General features: G+C 40.3%; 1 protein-coding gene across 2 annotated transcripts in view; it reads left to right on the top strand.

Moving 5' to 3' along the window:
- LOC146499794 (chemokine-like protein TAFA-2) overlaps window positions 1-22,429 on the top strand; it is a 124,208-nt gene that overhangs the window by 63,869 nt on the left and 37,910 nt on the right. The window contains exon 3 of one of the 2 annotated variants that reach the window (XM_085138600.1): window positions 21,238-21,390. In XM_085138600.1, coding sequence (XP_084994726.1) covers window positions 21,238-21,390 — 153 coding nt within the window. Of the gene's footprint in view, window positions 1-21,234; window positions 21,391-22,429 lie in introns of both variants that reach the window. The other variant, XM_085138599.1, reaches the window with a different exon arrangement.

The following is a 22,429-nucleotide window of genomic DNA, read 5'->3' as shown; positions in this document are numbered from 1 at the left end:
GTGTTTTTAAAAAGTAACTAAGTAACTAAGTAATTAATTACTTTTGAAAATAAGTAATCAGTAAAGTAACGGGATTACTTTTGGGGGGAAGTAATCAGTAATTAGTTACTGATTACTTTTTTCAAGTAACTTGACCAACACTGGTCTTGAATAGTGGCAACACTGTGCTTTAAATTGCTTTCATCAGTGCTGTATGTCCTGAAGCAACAGGGCCAGTGGATTCTCTACCTCGGCTCTCAAACACTGATGTTCTGTAGGTTGTGTCGGCATTTTAAGCAGTCTTTTACGTCGATGCTTTTATCCTCTGGTTGTAAAAATGGAGGTGTATGAAGAGATAACAGGGCAAAGGCCGTGTCAGGAAACATGTTGATTAACAGTCGAGTAAGTCAAAAGATTATCAGCAAGGAGTCTGGTTTGTGTCCCAGTTGGTAACTTTGTGTTTTTGCTCAGTGATCTGTTTTGCTTACGCCCACTGGATTTGCTGCTCAGGTTCAAGCTCTGAAGCTACTTGGTTGGGTTTAGAAACAGATTGCCACAGCATGTTTGGGTTAAACATGCTGCTATACGACAGTGGGAAAATGGCAGCGGGTTTATACCAATAATGCCAAGGGACTCACTGCAAGTGCTTATATACCAGCGAGCTATGAGTGACCCATCTCACTATTGCTATAACCTGGACAAAGAACAAAATGTGTGCATCAGTGAGACAGCGGTAGCTCAGACAAAACAGCAGCATTCGACTGGAGAAGCAATCCAAGACGTGACCGTTTACATTCAGGTCTTACTTAATGCTCCAAAATACAACCTTTTGATCTTCACACCTGCTCGAGTCCCAGTGTGCTTGGAGGTCCAAGGCACAAAGTTTTTTGTTCTTACAGCTCTAATACAAGTAACGTGTTACTGTAATCCGATTACTTTTGTCAAGTAGCGGGTAAAGTAAGGCATTACTTATTCAAGGTAATTAGATTACTGTTACTTTCCCGTAAGCAGGCTGCGTTACTAAACTGTGATTTTGTTTGTGAGAGTGTCTCATGACTGTGGTGACAGACGTGTGCAGATATGGAGTGTGGGAGAGAGTACGACCGTGCAGCGTTTAAAGCTTGGAAATACTCACATTACTTTGATTCTGTAAAAGTGACAAAAACATTAGCGTCCGCTGTGCACTCTGTGTGGGAGGAAAACTTCTTTCTAAAGCGAAAAATTAGACTTCAAATCTGAGCGAGCAGCGAGCACGCTGCCACGGGAATGTGACATTCACAGAGAAACCCCCCGGATTCCCCCACTGACATGACCGCTGTGGGCGAACCTCCACCCGCCCCACTCCTGCTAAACAGGTGACAATAGATTTAAGAGCGACAGGACTCAGTGCTGCTGAATCTTTGATTTATTTTCTTTTCTGCTGAGTTTTACTTGCATCTGTTTGAAAGAGTGAGAACACAAAAAAAAATTTTTTTAATATGCTAGAATATGCAGAAAATAGGTTTAAATGTTCAACAATTTCTTTAAGTCAAAGAATGTTGCATATGATTTAATTTTTGCTTGATGCATAAAGTTAAAAGATTAAAAATAATGAAACAAGTTTTAAAAACAGACTTTTTCCATTTGATTCAGTTTTATGATGGATTATGCAGAAAAAATAGTAACAAAGTAAACAGTGTTGGGAAGGTTACTTTTAAAATGTATTCCATTACAGATTACAGAATACATGCCCCAAAATGTATTCTGTAACGTATTCTGTTACGTTACTCAATGAGAGTAACGTATTCTGAATACTTTGGATTACTTAATATATTATCATGCTGTTTACAACTACATGAATGTACTATTGCTGTGATTTATTACTGTTACTGAAGGTCCGCGGCTCCGAACCGTAGTAAAGGGACCTCTGGCTAATACGGTGGGTTCTGTGTCGGCTCGTAGCTGAAAAATAGCTTTACTTTGTTGTCTGGGTCAACTTTGCTAGCAGAGACAGAGAGAGGCGTTGAAAGGCTGCTCCAACGGAACTTATTGTTTTTGGAGGAAAACACGAACACGGTGTACAGTCGAGTCTTAATAGCTTACTTACAACTGGGCTCGTCAGGCTCTCTTCTTGGCTGCAGTGGTTATTATTATATTTACATGCTTCCAGCTCCCGTTTTTGCTCGATGACAGCTCGTACTTTTCCTTTTTCTCCCTCCCTCGCTCACAGACACATAACGGGTATGGCAGTCCATTCTCCCTGCAGCACGGACTACACTGCCTATGATGCTACATTCTTTAGAGCTATACCTGTAGCATTCTGCCTGTTAGCTTAGCACAACAACAACAAAAAGGCCTCTCTCACCCAGGAAACACGCAGAGAGAGAACGTCACCCTGTAACCATGGCAACCGTAACGCTGCCGTCTGGAACAACAGAACGTAGCTGTCAAACAAAACCCAAACAGTCCTGACCCGCCACAATATGAAACAGGGAAGTACCGCCGTGTAATCCATTTATTTCAACAAAGTAACTGTATTCTAAATACCACCTTTTTAAACTGTAACTGTAACGGAATACAGTTACTCATATTTTGTATTTTAAATACGTAACGGCGGTACATGTATTCCATTACTCCCCAACACTGAAAGTAACTAATTACTTTTGAAAATAAGTAATCAGTAAAGTAACAGGATTACTCTTTTGGAAAAGTAATCAGTAACTAATTACTTTTTTCAAGTAACTTGACCAACACTGGTCAAGCTCCTCCCCCACACAATGGAAACATCATCAAGGCTGATCCGCAGCACAGAACACTGTACAAGTCTTCCAGTTCTGGGCTTCTTCTCTTTTAACTGACATATTAATATAAGAAACTAGCAGAATAACAAAGTCACTCATTTCATGTCCTTCTGGAGCAGGTTCAACAAATGACAGATCTGATGCAGAGACAGGTTTTTATTAGGTGTCTCAGTCACGTCATGTGCTCTGTCTGATTAATCAAGTGGCCTAAAGAGGCTCAACATAATGCGTCTCCCCATGCCAAGACATAAACAACTCTCCTCTCTCTATAAGTTTGGTTGGTGCCGTTCCATCCATCCACTCAGCTCTCTGGGAGCTACTGAGACCCGCGGAGGCTTGTGCGATTCTCCCAAAACAGAGTGACAAATGCAAAGCGGCACACAGAACAAATGCACTGAGGAGAGCTGCCACATAGGCTGCCACTTCTCACGCAAGATGTTACGAAAGGAATTTGTCACCATTCTGCATCACAAATAAAATTTCACAGTGGTAAACGGTGGAGTAATTGGATTGAAACGGCTACTTTGGCAGCATGAGTCAAACTCGTCTCCCATTGCCTAATTAAAAGTGTTGTTGAGTCGTCACCAGTAAACCCACAGAGATCAATTATGGCAACTCAGCAACATTACAAGCAAAGACCAACCCACATGTTTCATCGCTGGGAGTCCCACTGACGATGCACAGCCTCAGGTAATTGGTGGTATGCAGGCAGTTCTGCAGCCAGACAGGATGTCCATTCGTGAGCATGACAGAAATTGCACAGACCTCTCACCTCTTTGTCCACCAATTACACTGGGAGTGCAGCGCTTTGATGTGAGTGGCTTTGATTGGCAGCCATCCCCCATTCAAGGCGCTCATCATTTCAGCAGGAAGTAGATCAGAATAATCTCGCACGTGCTCCATTTCACCCGGATAGCCACCGCCGCCCACTAATTTCCCCTGAGTGTTATTTGTATCGCTGTAAACCTGTTATCATTTAAGAGATAAAATGATGCCAGAACATGTCCAATAGAGACACGTTCTGGCTTCTGGAAGAAGGAGGGACCTAAGCTCACTTTTTATTTCATTTCAACAAGATGAAAAACTATTTTAATAATGCACAGACATGAGGTTTTGCTTCTTTAGATAACCAGTTTGTGTCAGCAAAGACAGGATCATGGCTGCGCCATCAAACGTGCTGCTCTCTGACAGTTATGCAAATTTGGTTTATTTTCTGCTCTGATTTCTTAAAAAGAAGGTTTGCCTTTGCACTCTCCTGTCAAGCCAGCTTGCTACAGAGGAGTCTGTCCTTTACAACAGTGGATGTTTACAACACAAACTTGGTCCCTCCGTTCACCTTTGTGCTCGTCCTTTATTGAGCAGAGATAGGAGTCAGACAGGATGGCTTGGATCTAAAGTCATCGGGACATCTGATTTATTTTAAACAGCATTTACAATAATCAACTGGACATTGACTCTAAATGTGTTGCTATTTGTTTGTCTTCTGATAGTAAATGTAAATATGTGTATGCATCAAAATAACCACAGATCTTGCAGTGATGCATCTTACATTAAATAAAGGAGGTGCTTTGTATAAGTCTGAAGGGAGCTGTTAAAACTTTCCTGTCTGCATGGTATATAGGAAGCTAAGCCAATGGTTTGTTAGCTTTAAACCATGGAGATGGCTTCCTGGTTTGGTCCAGAGGTATTTTTATAATCACATTGACAGTGCTCTGGGCCCATTATCTTCCTATTGTAAGACAAAACATCTCAATGGTTCCTTCAAACGATGTGGGCAGGTGACAGCAGTAGTCCAATCCAGCTTTTTTCATTTAAGACAGCTAGCTAAGGTAAAGCCATAGCTTCCAGCTAATGTCTTTGAACGTGTTGTCCATCTTTTTATTACTTGCAGACTGGACTACTGAAATTCTTTGTACTTTGGTCTGAACCAGGCCTCTCTTTATCGTCTGCAGCTGGTTCAAAATGCTGCTGCTCGTCTGCTAACTGCTGCTCGTCTGCTAACTGCTGCTCGTGTGCTAACTGCTGCTCGTGTGCTAACTGCTGCTCGTCGGCTAACTGCTGCTCGTCTGCTAACTGCTGCTCGTCTGCTAACTGCTGCTCGTGTGCTAACTGCTGCTCGTGTGCTAACTGCTGCTCGTCGGCTAACTGCTGCTCGTGTGCTAACTGCTGCTCGTCTGCTAACTGCTGCTCGTGTGCTAACTGCTGCTCGTCGGCTAACTGCTGCTCGTCTGCTAACTGCTGCTCGTCTGCTAACTGCTGCTCGTCTGCTAACTGCTGCTCGTGTGCTAACTGCTGCTCGTCGGCTAACTGCTGCTCGTCGGCTAACTGCTGCTCGTCTGCTAACTGCTGCTCGTCTGCTAACTGCTGCTCGTCGGCTAACTGCTGCTCGTCGGCTAACTGCTGCTCGTCTGCTAACTGCTGCTCGTCTGCTAACTGATGCTCGTCTGCTAACTGATGCTCGTCTGCTAACTGGCTCTAAACAATAAGAGCATATTACCCCAGTTTTAGCATCTCTACACTGGCTTCCTTACAGGATCCAATTTAAACTCTTACTCCTTGTTTTTAAGGCACTTAACGGCCGAGCCCCTTCGTACCCGTCTGAGCTCCTATTTATTTATGCTCCAGAGAAAACCATGAGGTCCAGTTCAAAACTAAAGTTATCCATTCCACGGACTAAACTGAAGTCTTGTGGCGACAGGTCCCAGAGGAATAGTCTACCCTTAAATATTAGATCTGCACAAACACTTGATCACATTTTTATGGTCAGACTTTGACCCAAGCATTTTGGTTTTAACAGCTTTAGTTGTTTTTTTAGTTGTTTTCCTTTAGTTATTTTATTTATTTATTTATTTTTCTAAATTTTACTGCATCGTTTTACATTGTTAAGCACTTTGTGCAGCATGGACTGTTTGGAAATGTGCTATATAAATAAACTTGACCTATTTCCTGCACCTTATCGACATTGTGACCCCAGGAAGTGAATGTAGTTGAAAGACAAATAGGGTGTGTCCAAATTCATGGGCTGCATCCTCCTGAGGCCGCATTTGTAGGCAGAGACTCCTCAGAGACTCCTCCTTTTCCCCAAATTTGAAGGATGGGTCGGGTGTGTCCTTCGTGGCCCACCATATCCCAAAATCCATAGCGCGGCCCAGCCAAACTCCAGTTTTTACTCTTACAAAATAAACTTTTAAGATATTTTCAGGTGAGAATGTCGCGGTGTAAACTTCAAATATCTGCACGATTTATCAAGACATCACATTTTTGCAAAAGTGCTTCGACGTTTTCGGTTTTATTTGTTCCTGAGTAAATCGGTTTTGCTGAGATTAAAGTTATAGTTTTCACACAGCTGAATAAATGTCAAATAGAAAACTGATTAAACAGAATTTACTCCAGTGTCCTGTTATATTTTCGATAGAAAGGGGCAGATGGCCAAGTTTATGAAACTCTACCGAGACAGCTGTTGATGCAAAACTGAAGGCTAGACCCTCCCATTTCACAGCTGCTCACTTCCGGCCCACGTAGACTGTGAAGGTCTGGTCCTCAGGAGGATGCAGCCTATGAATATGGACGCCCCCATAGGCCTGGTCTCAGAGCTGAACCGGGCTAGCTAGGTTACGCTAACTTCCAGCCTCAGACAATCCAAGTTAACCAGTTCATGGAACAAACATGGAACTATTTGTTATAGCAACGGTTGGTGAGGTTTCTTTCTTTTATTTGGCTTTTATTTATATCTTATGTAATTTTATTTTTTGATTCCGATGTACAGCACTTTGTATCAGCTGTGGTTGTTTTGCTTTATAAATAAAGGTGATTGATTGATTGATTGTTAGTACACTTCTGTGCACTACACTGTGCATATGCTATGCGAGTTATGTGGTGCATGAATTCCAACAGGTCAGTGTTTGTAACAATCACAGAGATGAGCTTTCAAATGTAGGATACTGAAACTGGGCAGTCAAGCAAAGTGAACTATGCAGGTAGACAAAAATGTCATGCTGGAAAAGAGCAACGAGGAACTGAAAAAAAGACTGCTAGGAACACCAGAAAGTGTGATGCTAAGCACTCAAAGATAATCTGGCCAGCGTGAACACATTTATTTTAATTCTTCTAAAGTGAAGATTACACATGGACACAAAGTAAAGCCAAGCACATGTAATGTTGTTGCCTAAAAAAAAGACTATCTTCTTGTTAGCTAGCTAGCTTGACAATGGAACTGAAATAGACACAAATCTTTCTGCTACTTGGGTAAAACTAAATAACGGTCTTTCTGTTACGTGCGTTGCTAGACCACAGTCAGGGCTAAACATATGGCCTGTAAATGGCCTGTATTTGTATAGCGCTTTACTAGTCCCTAAGGACCCCAAAGCGTTTTACACATTCAGTCATCCACCCATTCACACACTGGTGATGGCAGCTACATTGTAGCCACAGCCACCCTGGGGCGCACTGACAGAGGCGAGGCTGCCGAACACTGGCACCACCGGGCCCTCTGACCACCACCAGTAGGCAACGGGTGAAGTGTCTTGCCCAAGGACACAACGACCGGGGCTCGACCCGGCAACCTTCCGATTACAAGGCGAACTCCCAAGTCTTGAGCCACGATCGCCAACATATCATGCTGTACAAGTAAGCCATTGTTTTTTTACCTGTTACAAAGGCTGGACATGTCTCCTTGATACAAGATGTTCGCATAAACAGACGATTTTGTGTGTTGTTATGTTGATATGTAGATACTAACTGTAATAGATGATATGATAAACATGTAATGTTTGAAACAAAGACTAAAATGATAAAATTTTGCAAAACCTCAAGACAACCATTCCACATACCACGTGCCTCTAAGCATTCACAGACTATAACCTTGATGTACTAAGGCTTTGTAAGAGCTGCTCTTCAATAAAGCTTAAAACCTAATTAATCAGTTATGTGAAAAACAACTGTAGGACTTGAAGAGTTTTTACCAGAAAAGCAGTAGGAAGGCATCTCTACCTGATTTTTATATTGCATTGCCATCTCGGCACACAGTGCTTGTGGTCACCCAAGTGGGTTGTAGGGAGCTTAAATTCTGACCTTCAAATTGTGCTGGCCTTGAATTTCAGTGTCCACAATGGGAAACCACTTAGCAAGAATCAAAGCACACAGGTTGGTAAGTAGAACTTGAACCTGAGAGGAGTGAAATATTTCTGAGGGTTTATACTCAGTATTTTTAGACGTCAGCAGCACTCAGGTAGCACTGAGCTGGTTTAGTTTGCAGTATAGCATCTGAGGTGCCTTCTGTATGTACTACTGTAAATGTTACACTGAGGTATGACCTCCATGTCTGGCTTCCATTCTGCGTTATATGCATCAAAGATTGTTGCTTGCTCTGCACCTTGCACTTTCTGCTCTTTGTAATAAAAAAGATTTATATGTCGGATAACAAGCATCCCGCCAAGAAAGGAAAACATTCCTTGCACCCTTGAGAGAGCAGTAACTAACACTCGGAGACTATTGGACCCTCATATTAAACATAACAAACCATATTCTCATTTGCATCGAGTTCAGTGTCCTGAATCAGATTTGCAAACATGGTTGCAAGATTGTGCCTCATGTGAAAAAACCTGTCATGTGTCGCTGCTCAAAACAGCTACGAATAAAGCAATAAATAGAACGACACTTCCTCTACTCATTATGAAGGTTTGCAAAGGGGGAATCACACTCGGTGAGCTCATTGGTAAAGGTGTTTTCTCTCTACGTGAGGCGGTGTTTCTGGTTGCACACAATGCAGCATATAGAGCAAAGCAATGATTGCATTATCATTCACAACAGCTTCATGAATGATACAGAGCAGGGATGCATTTGCAGTTTCTCCGTCTCCAGAGACCAATGTATAAAAGCTTCTTAAGCAAAGTAATTTCAGTGGTGCACAGAGAGGGAAAAAATGCCCATCCCTCCACACGGAAACAGCTTTGGTTCAAAGGATCGTCTTAAAGGAGCGAATGCTTGGGCAGCATCAAAAGTTGGGAGATGGAGTAGGAGATGATCTCGTGATGGAAAGACCCGACTGCTCCGCCACAAGCAGTGACTGTTAGCTGCTACCGTCACAGTGACAGATTGTTTTTGTAAAATCAGTGTGAGTGTGGGAATTCCCTTCAGCGTAATTATTCAGCATATAGAGCAGCTCGATAGACTTCGACAGGCGTGTCTTACGGTTTGAAATAGATGCAGTGAGACGGAGGATGTATAACCGTAGCAAACAATGAAAATATTGGAAAAGTTTATTGTAGGTAAAGTTTTCCCTTCAGCGTGTGTTTTATGTTGCAAAATGCTGCGTTCTAACCAGTGTTGGTCAAGTTACTTGAAAAAAGTAATCAGTAACTAATTACTGATTACTTCCCCAAAAAAGTAATCCCGTTACTTTACTGATTACTTATTTTCAAAAGTAATTAATTACATAGTTACTTAGTTACTTTTTTAAAAACACGATTTACAACCTGAATAGGTGATAAAGTGATAGATCTTTCAGCCCAATTCTACTTTTTCTGCATAATCCATCATACAAAATGTAATCAAATGGAAAAGTCTCTTTTTAAAACTTGTTTTATTAGTTTTAATCTTTTAACTTTATGCATCAAGCAAAACTTTAATTATATGCAACATTCTGTGACTGGAAGAAATTTGTTTAATATTTAAACCTATTTTCTGCACATTCCTGCACATAAAATAAAATATTTTTTTCTGTGTTTACACTCAGTCTTTCAAATAGATGCAAGTAAAACACAGCAGAAAATAAATAAAGTCAAAGACTAGCGGTCATGTTGCTCTATTTTCACCTGTAAAGCAGGAGTGGGGTAGGCGGAGGTTTACCCTGGTGCAGGTGTGCAGCGGTCAGTGGAAGAATCCGCGAGTTTCTCTGTGAGTTTGTCATTACGTCGTAGCTACTCGGTGCTTGTTTGGAAGTTTAGGGGTTTTTTTCGCTGTAAAAAGAAGTTTTCTTTCCACGCACAACGGACACTAATGTTTTTGTCACTTTTTATGGAATCAAACTCAAAGTAAGGTCAGTTCTTCCACGCTTTAAACGCTGCACGCTCATACTCTCTCCCCACTCGATATATGATCCATTGTTGATCTGCACACAGCTGTTGTCACGAACTGTCATGAGACATTCTTGCAAAAAACATCACAGTTTTAGTAACGCAGTAACGCAGCGTTCCTACAGGAAAGTAACGGTAATCTAATTACCGTTTTTGCAATAGTAATCCCTTACTTTACTCGTTACTTGAAAAAAGTAATCGGATTAAAGTAACGCGTTACTGCCCATCTCTGGTTCTAACCCAGCGGTCCCCAACCTTCTTTGCGCTTGGACCGTTTTATGTCCAACAATATTTTCAGGGACCGGACTTTAAGATGTTGCGGATAAATACAACAAAATAAAACCAGCACTGGTACCAAAAAAGAACAGTTATTCATAACACACGGGAAAGACCCAGGGAAACAGAGTTAACGATAAAAATGATAAAAATCCTGAAAACCATAAATTTCACACCCGAGCCTCAACTCTCGTGGCCCGGCACCAAACGACTCATGGACCGGTACCGGTCTGTGGTCCAGGGGTTGGGGACCGCTGTTCTAACCCAGACCCATCTGTTTTCCCCTAAACCTTTGATGCCTAAACTTGAACTTCAGCTGGTCGTCTTGACTGCGTCTATAAGCCTAAATGCATATGAAGCTGGAACGGTGCTGTTGATGCTCACATCACTAACAAGGCGATGTGTTTTATAGTGAAAGGGTCAGTCAGCAGCAAGAATATCACTCCACATGCGAATTGGCTTCTTTCTTTGGTTGACCACGAGAACATTGCATGATGTCATGCGGATAAATCAATGCTCAAAGGACTGCACACAAATAGAGGATCTCGGAGTAAGGCTTCAAAGCAGTGATTTTCAGAGCTCAGCCCTATGAACATGTTTCATGTTACGCATTATAAAGACTAAGGGCCAAGAATCAGAAAAGACGAGTCGTGGGTTACATTCCCACTCGTGACTGCACTGTGATCAGCAAGAGAAGGCTGCTTTGAAAAAGAAATGACATAGAGTTTAAAGGACAGAGATAAGGTAGAGGTGAAAGACTGAAGGAGAAAGAAATACACCAAATAAAATGTCTTAGTTCATTTCAAACATTTGATCTTTTTTTTTTTTAAATAATTGCCAGGAGTATTAAATTAGAGCTTTTGGATAAGGGATGTGTTTAAATTCATGTCATTTAGATGGCACCTAATAAGAAACATGTTAGTCACTGGTACTGATCTACATCATCAGAGAATAGAAATTAATGCCAAGAGGAAGGCTGTATATGAATAGAACATTATTATGAGCCATTCAGAGGACAGCCTAACTGTATTTTATCTTAAGATGAAAAATCTACTAAAGGATACAGTTTAGGAAATTTAAATGTGTCGATTTTGACTATCACGTACAATTTTATGGTGCATTTAGAGCCTCGTATTCACTGTCAGCTGCACAATTATTGATCAGTCTTACTGCGTATGCATGCTATGGTGGGAGCATCAGGGCAGAGAGCACATCTAGTTCTCACTGGGTTTCAGAGCTCAGAGTTGTGAGAGAATCATAAGAGAGCAACTATCAGCCTCTGGGCTTAGACACGCCAGATGTGAGAAATAATGTGTCATGCGACTCAGTTTTTGCAGCGGCATGCTGAGCATATTGTACCGAAGGTAAAAACGGTGAAGTGTTGGCTCAAATGGATATCAGCAGACTCTCTGTATCATTTCCAGTCTGTGGATTCATCGAAGGAAGCGCTGAAATTTTGTTCTACAACATTGCAAATATCACTGAGGAAATGCATTCAAATGCATTTCTTTACATTGTGTATATATTTTTGTTATAAATTCTTGATGAACGTTTTTACTTACATTGTTCCTTATTATCAGTGTTGGGGAGTAACGGAATACATGTACCGCCGTTACGTATTTAAAATACAAAATATGAGTAACTGTATTCCGTTACAGTTACCGTTTAAAAAGGTGGTATTTAGAATACAGTTACTTTGTTGAAATAAATGGATTACACGGCGGTACTTCCCTGTTTCATATTGTGGCGGGTCAGGACTGTTTGGGTTTTGTTTGACAGCTACGTTCTGTTGTTCCAGGCGGCAGCGTTACGGTTGCCATGGTTACAGCTCTCTCGCTGCGTGTTTCCTGGGTGAGAGAGCGCCTGTTGTTGTTGTGCTAAGCTAATAGGCAGAATGCTACAGGTATAGCTCTAAAGAATGTAGCATCATAGGCAGTGTAGTCCGTGCTGCAGGGAGAATGGACTGCCATACCCGTTATGTGTCTGTGAGCGAGGGAGGGAGAAAAAAGTACAGCTGTCATCGAGCAAAAACGGGAGCTGGAAGCATGTAAATATAATAATAACCACTGCAGCCAAGAAGAGAGCCTGACGAGCCCAGTTGTAAGTAAGCTATTAAGACTCGACTGTACACCGTGTTCGTGTTTTCCTCCAAAAACAATTCAATTCAATTCAATTCAATTTTATTTATATAGCGCCAAATCACAACAAATGTCGCCTCAAGGCGCTTCATAGATACAGAGAAAAGCCCAACAATCATATGACCCAATAAGTTCCGTTGGAGCAGCCTTTCAACGCCTCTCTCTGTCTCTGCTAGCAAAGTTGACCCAGACAACAAAGTAAAGCTAGTTTTCGGCTACGAGCCGACACAGAACCCACCGTATTAGCCAGAGGTCCCTTTACTACGGTTCGGAGCCGCGGACCTTCAGTAACAGTAATAAATCACAGCAATAGTACATTCATGTAGTTGTAAACAGCATGATAATATATTAAGTAATCCAAAGTATTCAGAATACGTTACTCTCATCGAGTAACATAACGGAATACGTTACAGAATACATTTTGGGACATGTATTTTGTAATCTGTAATGGAATACATTTTAAAAGTAACCTTCCCAACACTGCTTATTATTCATATATTTTTTTTCTTTTTAGCTTTAGAGTTTTTGTACCAGGGGGTCGTGTTTACCCCCACAGACACGATTCACTAGCTTTGCAAAGCAGCAGACTGCTCACTCTGCTTCTGGAAATTTCCAGCAGGGTTCATATTTCTGGCTTTCTCTCACTAATATAGTTTGGGGGGATTTGTTTTCCAAAATTCCCTTTGGCTGATATATATATATTTTTGCTTTAAAATACTAAAATAAACCAAATCTTGTAAACCAAAATAACAATTGTGCTTCTCATCTTTGCTGCACATAATCGTCTTGGTTTCCTGCAAGGTAATGTAAAATGCCAGAAGGCGTTTGTTTGTAACTGGATTTGTTCTGCATTAGATTATCCTCAAACACAAATGTAGTGAAATGGACTGGTACTAAACAGTCCACTGGGGCGACATTACACATCTTTGTTAACAGTAACAGTGGTAGAAAGTTTGAAAAATGCTCTGTGGCATCCATAATATTACAAAATTGTATGATATGTAGATATTTCTGTGTTTTTTATCACTGATAAAACAGATTCTTCTTCCTCGTTATATTTTATGCAAAGGTGTAATTGTTATGTTTTGTTTGGCAAGTAGTTTCATCATTTGCAGTTGTTTTTTTTGCCTGTTACGATCACATTGACAGTTCTACTTGCCCAGAGCGAGGCCTGTAATCCCAAAGGTGCTGCGGAGGAAACAACCGGCTCTCAGTGCTGGAGCTGTTCCAGCGATTATCATGAGGAATGTGAGGTCCTTGGACAATAAGATGGACGAGCTTAGCGAGCTGATTAAGACCCAGAGGGAACACAGTGAGTGTGGTTTGATGTTTTTCATGGACACACTCACGTTCCCCAGACTACAGTGTCACACTACCTGGCTTCGGGAGTTTTCGTGCAGACAGGGACGTTAATCTAAGAGAGAAGAGGAAATGTGGAGGGGCTGCACTGTGCGTAGTCATGGATATTTTACCATAAAGAGATGTTTCTGTGGCCTGCATGTTGAGCTGTTAGCTGTCGATCACACATCCATCTTAGTTGCAGAGAGAAACAGAAACGCTGCTGCTATTTGAATTCAGTTTAAATCAAGATCATATTCGCATTCCTCCGTCCGCTGCCATAGAGGTCATCAGAATGACTGTGGATCATAACCATCCTGCCCATCTGTAGTTATTATTTTATTAAGCTCCCTGGTGTAATATCTTTAGGTTTTGGTTTATAGAGCCGTTCAATTTATTTGAACCTTTCTGAGTTATTTTTTCAGTGTACAAATTTACAGGAGAAGCTGTCTTTTATATCCTGTTCTTGTTATAACAAATGTACCTGGGTTGATTTTCTTTTAATTACCTGCTTCATTTTGCCGGGACGTGCATTATAGTTTGCTATAGCCGTGGTTGCATTGACAGGCAGGTCAAATGGGCTTTCAGCCGTCTGCTAGGTGTCATCTCAGCCACCTCATGCAGTGTTTGTTGTGTTTGTGCCTTTTGGGGAATTTTTTTCAATACAATTATCTGACAAAAAAATCTGGTTTGCTGTGTGGTTTACAGCCACATTAGCCCCTCCAGTTGGCCTTTGTTCCATTTTTGAGTAAAATTGCATCTTATTTTTATGTTAATTAGCACATATTAGCAGGTACTATGTGTCTGTGGGATACTCCTGTTAAGAAAGTGAATGTAGCATACAATTAACAATTTTCACATCAGAAAAATTCATGTAAGAACATTTGCATAGGTTCTTATAATAATAATAATAATAATAATAATAATGTTTTTAATTTTTATCTGTACTTGTTCAGTTGATATTTTTCCATTTAGAAAATCACTGCATTCCAATTGTTAAAAAAAATTAGTTCTTCTAATATGTAACTATAAATGTGGCTAAATATTAGGGGTGCAATGATACTCGTATTGATATTGAACCGTTCATACAGTGCTTTCGGTTCGGTACGCATATGTATGAACAATACAAAATTTTAAATTTATTTTATCAACTTTCCTTCTGACGATGCTGTCTGTGTTGAGCGCTCAGTGGATCTGCGCTCGACAGTGCAGCCTAGGCAGAGTAGTCAAACGCAGATTCACTGAGCGCAGGACAAGCTAGCAGACAGAAGCTAAGCTCTGGTTGCAACATGGCAAATTGAACCTCCTCCACCCTAATTCAGACCTGGCGTTTGGAACTATTTTGGTCTTCATGTGACGTATGACCCTGAAGGTAAGCGCGTCATGGACAAAAGTAAAACAGTATGTCGGATGTGCCACGCAATGCTCAATTACATGGGTGGGAACTAGTGCGTTAGCGCAGTTAGCTCGTTAACGTGTTGGCCGTCCAGCCCCACGCACAGGGCGATCCGCGGTAGCTCGTTAACGGAGATTTGCCGTATTGTGGCGTTAACGTCATTTTAACGAGATTAACGCTGACAGCACTAGTGGGAACACAACGAATATGACTGCACATTTACTCTGACATCATCCTAGTGCAAAGACAAGTGGATAGCTTTTATTTTGGAAAGAGACATTTCTCTGTAATAAACTCTCTTTTTCAAAGATGAGTGATTTCTCGATCAGATAGATTTATTTTTATTACTTTGTTTCAGCAACATTAAATTTAAAAGCTGTACTTAAAATATATATTTATAATTTTAATAAATGACAAATTAAAAAGGCATTTGGCGATTGGAGGTGCAGTTGCTAGAGAATCATCTCAATTCAACTAAAACACATCACAGATTTTTAACTGTCATTTTTTTAAAAATATGTTGTTTATTCAAAATGTATCAGCTGCTTAGATTTAGGCATTAAAAATGACTTAATTATGTAAACAAAAACAAACAAAAAAAAAATCAGGGATTTGGTTAAAATGCAGTGATTTTCTTAGTTTATAGCTGTTTTTATGTTTGCAATGTTGTAATTCCCACTGGGTCTGGACCAAATTGTGACTATGAACACAAAGAAATAGAGTATGTTTTGTGTCTATAAGCACTAAAGTAGACATTTTGGTGTGGTTTGGTCCAATGCCTACTCATTCTTGGTCTTACCTTGCTCGCCATAACTTAAAAAATTCCTGGAAATATTCCTGCTGTCAGTATAATCTAACTTTATTTCTCTTTATGCTGTAATTGGAACACCAACACTCTCTTGGGTCTCTCACTTATCTCAGTTCCAACATTGTGTCTGCTAGAGGCGGGCAGATTGATCGAGGTATTGATATCAAAGCTGGTATTGGTATCATATTGATACTAGTGTGACAGGATCAATACTTTGTTTCTGTTCCCCAAGTTCAGGATGTAGCCAAATGAATTATGTTAAATTATTGTTGTTGTTTGGAAATGAAAAATGTGCTACTCTCCCCTGCATACGTTGCCTTTAGAGGCTAAGAGTCTGTATCAGTATCACAGTATATACTTGGTATTCAGCTGATACCAAAATATGCAGTATCACACACCACTAATGTCTTCACAGAAGAAGTACTACCTACTCTATAAGTAGTTATGAGTACTCACTCATAAATATTTATAGTTTCCAGCATCCTTCTCAAAAAGGCTTGTCTAGTTTTTCATGCATGGCTGTTTTAATTTTTGCCATTTTTGGATAGAACCACAGTTGAGATGCAGACAGGACATACAGGACAAGAGAAAAGGCTACAACAAGCAACAAAAGTCCCCAGCCAGAGTCAGACTGGGGACGATGCAGTTACATGACATGCTTAGCCATCAGGGAGTCCCTGCATCCTGTTATTTAAATTTCATGGCATCATGCTGGTGCTATAAAATTTTGAAGGACAAATCTAAAAACATAACCGTGGCAGCAGCAGCTGTGGTGTATCCGGAGCCAGAGGGATCCTCTCTGTCAAAGCGGCGCACAGCAGGCTAAGAGATGGACTCTGTGTGAGGAGGACTGAATGATTCCTGAGTGAAATGCTTTTCTCTGTATCTGCTGGCAGCGTGCGCTGAGCAGGCATCCAAAAAGAACTCTAAATCCAGTCGGAAACACCATTGCTTCTCAGTATGAAGCCGCTGGCAGCACAAAGACCTAAAGCAGCTCAGCTTACTGTGTGTTTGTCTTTCATATCTTTTTTTTTCTTATTTGGCAGTAAGCATCCCGCTACTTTTGGATGGCTACCTGCATCATTGGTGATTTGAGAAAGGATGGTGAGGATAGAGCAGACACGCATAATCAAAAACAGGACGTCCCCTTACTCTTCCTTTGTTGTTGTTTCTTTGCTTTTTGTATTTTAAGTATTGTGGGTTTTTTTGCCCGATGATAACATGTATAATATGTGTGAAATATTTGATCCTATCACTTCGTAGAGATTAGATAACCAAAAACACGGAGCAGCAAATATCAGAGCCTCAGTAAAAGTCATATTTTCTGAACTCAAATAAGATAACAGCTGCTTTTGTATTGCGTGTTGTCAGATTTAATATCATTCGGTCTCAGAAAAGCAGCTGATTCTATCACCTTTAGAGCTGCTCGTTACAGCAGCCAAACTGTTGCTGTCCACAGACGTAAGACGCTGAAGTGAAAATGAAATTAACCAGGCTTAGTTGAGTTGCTCGAGCACAGACTGTTAGGACCAGTTTCATGCAGTCGTTTCAGATTTACTGTTTACCGCAGCGGCAGCAGTGTGTATCTCAGCAGAAGGACACCTCGTGAAAATGTCACATGCAATTAAAAGAGGATGGAGCAGCTCAGGCTCTAAATAATTCAGACAATAGAGCGTGATCTGGAAATTGGCTGCACATACTGCAGCGCTGCACTTTCGCCTTCACAGATCTGATTTTGTTTGTTTGTTTGCTTTTTGTTTCGACAGAATGCTGCTCGCTGGGATAAATCTAGAACAGCAGCATATTTGAGTAATTCTTCATATACACAGTGCCATTTTCTATTTTTACATAGACATATTTACTATTATATTTATTGTGCAAATGATGTCAGAGGCTGACTGGTCACCATATTATCCTCTGTAAAGAGCTGGATTACAGTTTCAGCAATCAGACTTAAAGGGACTCTGACCATCAGGGCTATCTAAGGACTTTTCATGAAAACAAAGGCTATTTTTTTAGTGTTTCATAATCATAACATATTGAGTGACTTTCCCACATGGAAAACTTCTCAGATATACACAATTATTATTAGTCATTTGTAGGGATGCACCAATACTGGTATCGGGTATCGGGGCCGATACTGTAAAATGTGTGTGTACTCATACTCGTAAAAGTTAACCGATACCATGAACCAATACTAACTTATTTCATTAATCAGAGGGTGGCTTGTCATTTCTGTTGTAGTTTTTTAGATTGGCCACTAGGGGGCCAATTATTATTTTATTTATTATTTATTTAATAATAATAATTTTGTTTGTTTGTTTACAATATGGACACTCTGCAATAATTTAAAAGTTTATTTTATTCGCAAACCTAATTTGTATTTATTTTATTCCAAACAGAAGTGTTTATTTATTATTCTGAAAGCTCGAGACAGTGCCAATAGTTCAGTGATATTTTGTAAAATTACAATGTGGAGACTCTGCGATAATTTAACAGAAGTGCTTATTTTTCACTTGAAATTTTTTTGTGGTCATTTTTATTAAGATTTTATTTTTTATCGACAGGGAATATAATAAAACCTGTCTTCCAATTAATTGTATTTGTGTGTGTGTGTGTGTGTGTGTGTGTGTGTGTGGTAGAAGTATCGTTTTTTGTACTCTGTATCGGCAAGTACTCAGATCCAAGTATCGGTATCGTATCGGTTTGAAAAAATTGGTATCGTTGCATCCCTAGTCATTTGTATGTATTACACGACATATGCCTCATGCTCCGTATAAAAGTGCAGCCTTGATAATTTTATGATTTATGTACAAGTTGTGTAAAAAAGAAATTGAGCTGAAACTGACTGTTTTCATTGATATTGTTCACATTCAGCCTTAAACCAAAAGAAATCCTTTCTCTGTGTCTTAGGGTTGGACATGGATACATTTACTCTTCTTACCTGTTGTAACAAAGTGGAGGAGCAGTTGTATTGCTCTCCATTTGTCCCATATGTGTTTACCTTTTTTTGCACATTGTACACATTATTCTGTTTCTATGTATTTGCTATGATTTGCTATTTGTTAAGTAACATTGCTTCACTCACTATCCCGGGTTTGTTTGTGTAAGCGTTCTGTTGCCGGCAAATCAAACATTCTGCAAATTAAGACAAATACTCAGTTATGTTTCTTTATATTTTATTATGTTACAGATTAAGTCATTTGTTCATACTTACTTTGTTTGTCTTTTCAGTCGTCATAAGGGTCAGGTGTGGGGAAACGCCCGCCTGGCATTTCCTCATTTTAAAGTTCTGATGATGTCACATATGACATCAGCAGGTCAAACCAAGTGGAGGGGTTTCTTTGTCCATAGAGATGCTTCCTTTTGTTTGTGTTAAGGTTTAAAGGGATTTGTTGAATGTTTTTCCTTTCGTTAATACTGCCATTTAGTTGTGTAAATGTGCATGTTGGAAGTGTGTAGAGGTTTTGTGTTTTTGGATAATCTGTGTAGAGTTTTAGATCCCTCAGTTGAGTGAGTGGTACTGGCTGGGCAATTGGAGGGAAATTGATGGCCCTATTTAAAGCCAGTCTCTACCAGATGCAGGAGAGAGGAGAGGTGAGCTGTGTCACCAGAGCCATGTTATGTTGAGTTTTGTTAATAGAGTTTATCTGGGGAGGAAGTTTTGTTAAGTTACATTAAATTAAGTTCACTGTAAATAAATTGCTCACATTGGAAACCTGAAATGTCTGCATAGTCTGCTTCCCTACCACCTTCCTTGACGTTCGAGTCTGACTACTTCACACCTGTGCAACTGGCACACTATTCTTTGGGCTGATCATACTTAGAAGCTTTGTGGGTCCCGGTGAACTCAGAAGCGAGTATGGCAGATTGTTGTAGTCACAACACCTTTTGCATCAAAGCCAGCAGCCTTACAACCCACCGATCGAAAACAATACCCTTCTACCTTGCAAAATCAAGACAGGCCTGGCTTTGATGTCCTCCTTAAGCCCAGAAAGCGCTGCCTGCTTCTTGGACAAGTTCACAGACTAACAGGATGGCACTTTTTAAGTTTTTATTGTTAAAAGTATCCTCAGCTGATAGGGCTGAACAAATTTCTTGAGTCTTCTATACTAATTTACATTGCAGCATCATGGCCCACACATCCTGCAGCCAGGGCAGTACCTGTACCTGTTTGTTCATCGGATTTAAAGTGCAAAGTATCCATTTTAGTGTCACAAAAAATTGAGAGTAATATCAAATGCCAGCTTAGACTGCAGAGCAGCAGGAGCCATGCAAATTTCAACTTCACCTCTGCAACTCCAACTCTTTCTTAAACTGGAAATCCCTATCACACTCCTCCCTCTTCAGCTGGAAGCATGCTAGACAACATCAACCTAGCATTAGCCATAGCCAAGTGAAAACTGCAGAAAGTGAGTCAAAGTGGGGGCGTGTCATCGGCCTGCTCTCAGTTAGTACCTGTACAACAGGTGCAGAAACAGGCGCTACTATAGTCTACCCTGAAAATAGGGAAACACGTCTAGTATAGCCACCACGTCAGCCCCTGCCAAGCTAGGATATTTGATAAATGCTAGCAAGTTAACAATCCCCTTCTCCACTAAACCAGACACCGGGGCTGCCAGTGATTTACTCAGAGCTGTTGAAAAACTGACACCAAAGAAAGATGCCACCTCATAAAAATACTTTTTCCTACAAACTGGTTGAGTGAATAGAAGAAGCAACAACCAAATCTACATACAGCGCAGCTAACCTAGCGCTAATAGCCTGCTAATAGCCAATCTGAAAAACACAGCAGTAAGTAGAACAATAACAATTTTAGTCGTCTTCTAAGATCTTAAATCCTATATATGTGATAGTACACATTTATATATATATATATTTTACGTTTAGGTTAAATCATGAAATACTGTTAATGAATGAATGTACAGCTGTATTTATAATAGGATACAATATTGCTCCATGGTACTGGTGGTGGTCAAAACTCTGTAGATGTGTATTTATGACAACACTGAAATTTGGTGTAACAAGTCATTTGAAATGTAACAAGTCATTTGAAATGTAACAAGTCATTTGAAATGTAACTGTTTAACTGGAGCCTAACACATTAGGGTTACTTCACAAAACAGAAAGCTGAATCTGGTGTCACTATATGATATGCAAATTATATAGCATATGTTGGCCTTCGCTTCTTGTTAAAGCTGTCACTTGTGAATCATACAAATTTATAGAATGGTACTGTTCATATACCGAGAGAAGCCTGTGATAAATGAGCTCTTTTAAGGAAATTCGTGGCCTTTTTGCTTTCAGGCTAATCGTTCCCACAGATGAAAGACCAAAGAGATATTATCTTGGGATTCAATCCAAGGCCACTAGTGCAGCTTCAAATGAGTGTTCAAACTACAGTGAATCATTCAATGAGCACTGACTTTTTCTATCATTTCCCCAGCAGCCCACCATGTTCGAACTGGCACCTGCGAGGTGGTGGCGTTGCACCGCTGCTGCAACAAGAACAAAATTGAGGAGCGGTCGCAAACTGTGAAGTGCTCCTGCTTTCCCGGACAAGTGGCAGGCACCACCAGAGCTGCCCCATCGTGCGTAGATGGTATGTTCCAGTAACCGAATATTTCATTGGCAGTGGTCACCTTTTTTTTGCTGATTCTCCATCCCACAGATTTTGAGGGAGACTTGCTGAGGTCAGTGATAAATGCCAGTACATACAGTACCAAGTCTAATATCTGAAGGAATATGCTAAAAGAGTACAATTTCTTATCAGTCACAGCATAGACAAATGAACCAACACATATCCCCTTTTTTCAATACATTTTAGACATTGTTGTTTTTGTAGTCCATATATAAGATGAAGAAAACAGACACAGTTATATCAGCTTCCCAACGCCTAAGATGGCATAGTTATGACTCATTTTATTCAACTAAAGCTCGAAAACCTCAAAGCACTTTGTAACCGCTTCTGTGCTTGATGCATCCTGTGGAATACACAATGAACGTTTAATTAAAACTCGTTGAAATATTCTCACAGTTTGAGGTGTCCCGATGAAGCCCCGGGGCTTTGCAGAGACTCTCCTGAAGGGTTTTTAAAGTGACTGATAAATGAATGTGACGCTGTCCAATGCAGACTGTAAAGTCGATGACCCAGAAGGTCTCTTAGCATGCTAATGTGTCAGCTGAAGTGGCTGCTTCTCTTTGGTTTGAAAAGCACGGATTTCTGGCTAAACTCTGGACCCAGTCGTGTTTGACCTATTCCTTGACATTTTAGTATTGACATTTTCTGCAAATTAGAGCTGTGAGCCACTGGTCTCAGTTTAAAGCTCCACGGGTGATCTCAGAGAAGAATGATCAGCACTTAACCTTTTAATTATTCTTTCTTCCACAACCAGGGATTACCTTTAGCTGCACTCAGTGTGAGACAATCTCCACTTTATATGAAGATAAATGAACCTGCAGACATCTGAGGAAACTTGAAGAGATCTGAAGGTGTAATTTTAGAGAGGCAGCTACAGAAGATGCCTGAAAACTTTACTGAATGGATTTTGTACTACTATATTGTTGTATAGCCACTTAACAAAACAGGCTTTTACATCTTTGCCTTGATAATCTGATAATGGGTGATTATCAAGTTGCTG

The sequence above is a fragment of the Neolamprologus multifasciatus genome, chromosome 17 (assembly GCF_963576455.1).
Source record: "Neolamprologus multifasciatus chromosome 17, fNeoMul1.2, whole genome shotgun sequence".
Classification (NCBI taxonomy): Eukaryota; Metazoa; Chordata; class Actinopteri; order Cichliformes; family Cichlidae; genus Neolamprologus; species Neolamprologus multifasciatus.
The sequence above is the reverse complement of the archived record's forward strand: the minus strand, read 5'-3'. Positions and strand labels throughout refer to the sequence as shown.